Source organism: Babylonia areolata, chromosome 18 (genome assembly GCF_041734735.1).
Source record: "Babylonia areolata isolate BAREFJ2019XMU chromosome 18, ASM4173473v1, whole genome shotgun sequence".
NCBI classification, from domain to species: Eukaryota; Metazoa; Mollusca; class Gastropoda; order Neogastropoda; family Buccinidae; genus Babylonia; species Babylonia areolata.
In genome coordinates, this window is record NC_134893.1 from 60,383,489 (window position 1) to 60,387,971 (window position 4,483).

General features: G+C 53.5%; 1 protein-coding gene across 2 annotated transcripts in view; it reads left to right on the forward strand.

The window, feature by feature from the left end:
• The first annotated feature begins 609 nt into the window (after positions 1 to 609).
• The window catches only part of LOC143292959 (uncharacterized), a 75,781-nt gene continuing 71,907 nt past the window's right edge, over positions 610 to 4,483 (forward strand). For both annotated transcript variants that reach the window (XR_013056697.1, XM_076603681.1), the window contains exon 1: positions 610 to 2,635. Coding sequence is in view for 1 of the 2 variants with exons in the window: in XM_076603681.1 (XP_076459796.1) it covers positions 1,982 to 2,635 (654 nt within the window). In the remaining variant the exon portion in view is untranslated. The remainder of the gene's footprint in view (positions 2,636 to 4,483) is intronic.

The following is a 4,483-nucleotide window of genomic DNA, read 5'->3' on the forward strand; positions in this document are numbered from 1 at the left end:
TGTGGCGTGCCTAGGGGGCTGGCGGGGAGGATTAGTCGCTGGGTGGTGGTGGGTGAAGGGAAGGGAAGGGGATGTTGTTGTCAGGCAAAAGGCAAAAGATCTGTGGCTGGCCAACACACACACAGGGAAAGAACGGCCCACCCTCCCCGTCATGTCACGCACCGTTTCAATTTCTCTCTCACTCACTCTACATACACATACACACCACTCCGGCTTTTTGCCTCAACACTGACAACACTGCCTTTCCTCCAACCTCTATTTACGGCTCCGTAACTGCGCTGTGCCAGTCAGTGTGCGCGCGCGTCCGTAGGTACGTTGGTAGTTTCTCCCCCGTCAGTCAGACTCGGACTTTGACGGTTGAAGCCATAGCCGACCTATCTGGCCTCTCCGGGGACCGGGCACGTGACAAGAAAGACGCTTTCTAAGTGGCCAATTTCTATCGAGTATTGATTATCCACCTACCGCCTTCTAACCTTCTCACCACACGCCCTTTGTTTCGCTGCCTGGTGGTGGCGGACACACGCTGACAGACGGACGGACATAGTGGGTGAGGGGAGGGGTGGGGGTGTACTTTGCTGCACTGTTGCAAACCTCGGTGTCTAACACACCACAGTAGGCGTAATCAATACGTGGACCATAATGTCATCTGCCGTGGATGACCTTGCCGGCTTTATCTGTGCCCTTCAGTGTTAGGTGTCGCGGGGTAATGGTCCTGTGTTCTTGTTGCTCAGGCTTCAGGCCCACTGTCACAGTGCCGCTCTCTCCGGGGTTCAACTGACACTCTCCTCCTAACAGTCTTTCTCGCTTAGTACTAAGTCTTCGTAGTCTTATTCACTTAGCCTTACTATCTTTGTCCATTAAATTCATTAACAGTCTTTGTCGTGTATTTGTACGTATGTGCCGTCTACTTTCCTTATCATAACTGACGACCGGCCCTGTTGTGTTGTTTTGTAAGGGGGGCGAGAAACGAACGCTTTCCGCCACAGACAAGTGGGTCCACTCGACGGCCGGTGGACGGACTCGTAGCGTGGTGGTGTTTTGTGTGTAATGCGAAGTTTCCGTGCCACTCAGACGGAGTGGAAAGTTACCTCCTGGCTGCGTAATCGGCCTGGCGGAGCGGCCTGTCAGCTCGTTGATTGTCTCTGGGGCTTCATCAGCACACCACGTGGAAGATAAGCCCACCAATCGTGTGGGAGAAAAGAGATTTTAGTGGGGCCCCCCTCCTGTTGTGAGAGCGACCCCGTAGTTGGGTGTTTGGCTACAGTCAAATCAATCAAAGGATTCAGAAGGACACGGAGCTCACGCGGAACACACTGGCACAGCGCTAATCGCAACTCATTTCCCACGACGTGCTGTGAACGTGAGACCCCAAGCGACGGAAGGGAAGCGGTGTAGAGAGAAGAGGAGAAGGGAGAGAGATTTTTCAACCCCATCTTCCTCCTTTCTTTCTTTCTTTCCACTCAAGCAACTTTGGGGTCCCAGACGGACGTAACGACTTTGTGTGCGCGCGCGTGTGCAGTTGGTGTTGATTGTATACATGCGCCGCGGTGTGTTGTGTGGTGGGAGAGGGGTGAGGTGTCATTGTTGAGGCAAAGCACTGGACTGCACCATCCTTCCTCCCCCTCCCGCGTCAGTCTGAGTGAGTGACTGACAACTTGGACTACTTAGTGTGTGTGCGGCAAGGGAGAGATTGAACACGGATCGACTTCTTGTCTGGGCTGCACGTCTTGGCTCGGCAACAACAACTGAGACAGCCAGCCATCTTTGGTGATTAGTGGAGGAGGGACAGAGAGTGACTTGGGACAGTGAACTGCGGCGTCGCCTTTCTCTCTCTCTCTGTGTTCCTCTCCCGCCTCCTTTCATAGGCGGCGTGGCTTGGTGGGGCCTTGTTGAATTCCGCTTCTTTCTTCATTGGCGCTGTAGGGACAAGCTGCGCTGACTCCGTGTAGGGCTGTGTGGCTGCAGTCCCTCATCCCTCACCATGGCCAGAAGGAAGGCGTCCAAGCGGGGCGGCAAGAAAACCAAGGCCAAGAAGGCGGACGGCCAGCCCGCTCCTCACCAGGAAGCTCACGACCCCGTAGAGGACAAAGAGGTGGCTGAAGAACAACCCGAGGCGTCCTCCCAGGACACGGAGCCCGCCGACATGGACACGGAAGACATGGGATCCCCCTCCACCATGGAGCCCGAACCCTCCCCCTCCCCTGAGGGCGACCTCAGCAAAGACGGGTCTGGCACGGAGTCGGAGACGATGCACACGGGCTTCATGCAGACAGGACCCAACCACTACCGCTGCGGCAGCACGCTGATTGACCTGACCAAGGCGGACGAGGAGACTAGCTTCAGCTTCAAGACGGTGCCCAAGGACATCGCCCTGGAGGTGGAGTGCGGGGAGAACCGGGCCATGATGTACCTGTCCAAGCTGTACCAGGGCAGCAAGGGCCATTGCATCGAGTTCCAGGGCGCCTGGATCACCCCCAACGAGTTCCAGGCCGTCAGTGGCCGGGAGAGCGCCAAGGACTGGAAGCGGTCCATCAGGCATCACGGGCGGTCCCTCAAGCTGCTCCTCAGCAAGGGCGTGCTGGACGTTCATCCTGCGGCCTGTCGCTGTGACAGCTGTCGTTTGCTGCAACAGTCGGTGAGTGGCGTGTGTTTGTGTGTCCAGTGTGTGTGAGTGCGCGCGTGTGTGTGTATGTGTGCGCGCGCGTGTGTGTGTAAGAGAGAGATAGAGAGTGTGTGTCCAGTGTGTGTGTGTGTTGTAAGGGTGAGGGTGTTTGTGAACGTGTGTGGTGTCCGTGTGCCCGCTGCATCGTGTGACTGTGAGCCTCCCCCCACCCTCACCCCCCGCTCTCTCTCTCTCTCTCTCTCTCTCTCTCTCTCTCAGCACTCGCGCTCTCTCACTCGTTCTTTCTCTCTCTTCCTTGTTTTACCCCTTAACCCGTAGCTGTCTCTGTTTCATCGTTAGTGATGCTGTGTGCTCAAATATCTCGTCCGTCTCCCTCTTTTTGTTTCCGTTTTTAAAAGTTTGTTTTATGAGGTTTCACTTTCTGTGTGTGCGCGTGCCCACGCTGTTGTGGTCAGCCCTGTGGCGTGTTTCTCAGCATGGCATGTAGCTTGTAAGTTTTGTGTTCTGTAGGTGTAATACAACAAACGTCTGTGAGTGTAATATAACTAACAAGCCAACGGCACGCCACGGTTGGCGCCATGAAAGAGCCGAGGAGAAGGGAGGGACTGTTGATGGTGTGTCCCACAACAGAAAATGGCGGTTCACCAACAACCGTGACCTATCTTGTGTGTGCGTGCTGGTGTGTGAGTGAGTGCTGCTTGTTTGAACAGCCACTCCGCTTCGATTCCTGCCTGAACCGTCGTCCGCTCTCTCTCTCTCTCTCTCTCTCTCTCTCTCTCTCTCACACACACACACACACACACACACACATATTATATTCCCTCTTTCTCTCACTGACGACGTCGTAACTAGTTGTTGCAGTGTAGCTACGACGCCGTAGACGACTGGGAAAAGCCAAATTTGAACGAAATATCTCTCCCCTTCATTTCCAACGCTTTCCACAGTCTCTTTACATTCGACCACGAATGTATTCGCATACTTGTGATCTTACAATCGAACTTTTCGTTGCGTCTTTTTAAATCAAACGTGTCATTGATTAATGATTTGATACTTTTTTTTCTTCTTTTTTTAAAATTTTGATTTGTCTGAAACGAGAGTCATGTTTGAAGACATTCTAAGTGGAAGGCTGCGTCCGTTTTTCTGTTGACGTTTTTTCGAAACTGGAAATGGACTGAGGAGCTTCAAGATCATGACCTTTCCGAATCATTAGCCCCTAGCTCGCCGGGAAACCATTATCTGTTTTGCGATTCACAGTCACGCGTACAGACACACGTTGTGTGTGTGTGTGTGTGTGTGTGTGTGTGTTGGGCTGGCTGGCTAGAGAGAGAGAAGGGGGAGGGAGGGGTTGAGAAAGAGAGTGGGGGGAGGTAGTTGCGACTGAAGAGGAAACAAGGTAAAAGGCCCTCTCTTTCTCTCCCTCTCTCTCTCTCTCGCCTGATTAACATAATATATCGGTAGACATTGCACACCGAAGGCTGGATGACGAGCAGTCCCGTGGTGTGCCGCTAGTGACGTGTAGGGCTTGCTACAGTTCAGTGTGGCTAACTTACAATGTCAGTGGGGGAGAGAGGGGAAAACGCGTCGCTTCTTTTCCACTGCTGGTGTCTAACGAATCCCAGTGGAGAAAGGAAAACTTCCACGTTATAAAATCTCACAGCTGTTGTGACACAAACTTTGTTGTACAAATGTCAGTCGGTGTGTAGTTAGTGTTGACTGTTTATGGGGGGTAGTTTAGTGGGGGTGGAGGTGGGGTTATTGTTGGGGGGGGGGGGGGGGGGGGGGGGGGGAGGGTTAGTTGTTTGTGGTTGGCGTGGTTGTAAGGAATTCACTGTAGGAATGGAATCAGCGGGCCTGGAGGAG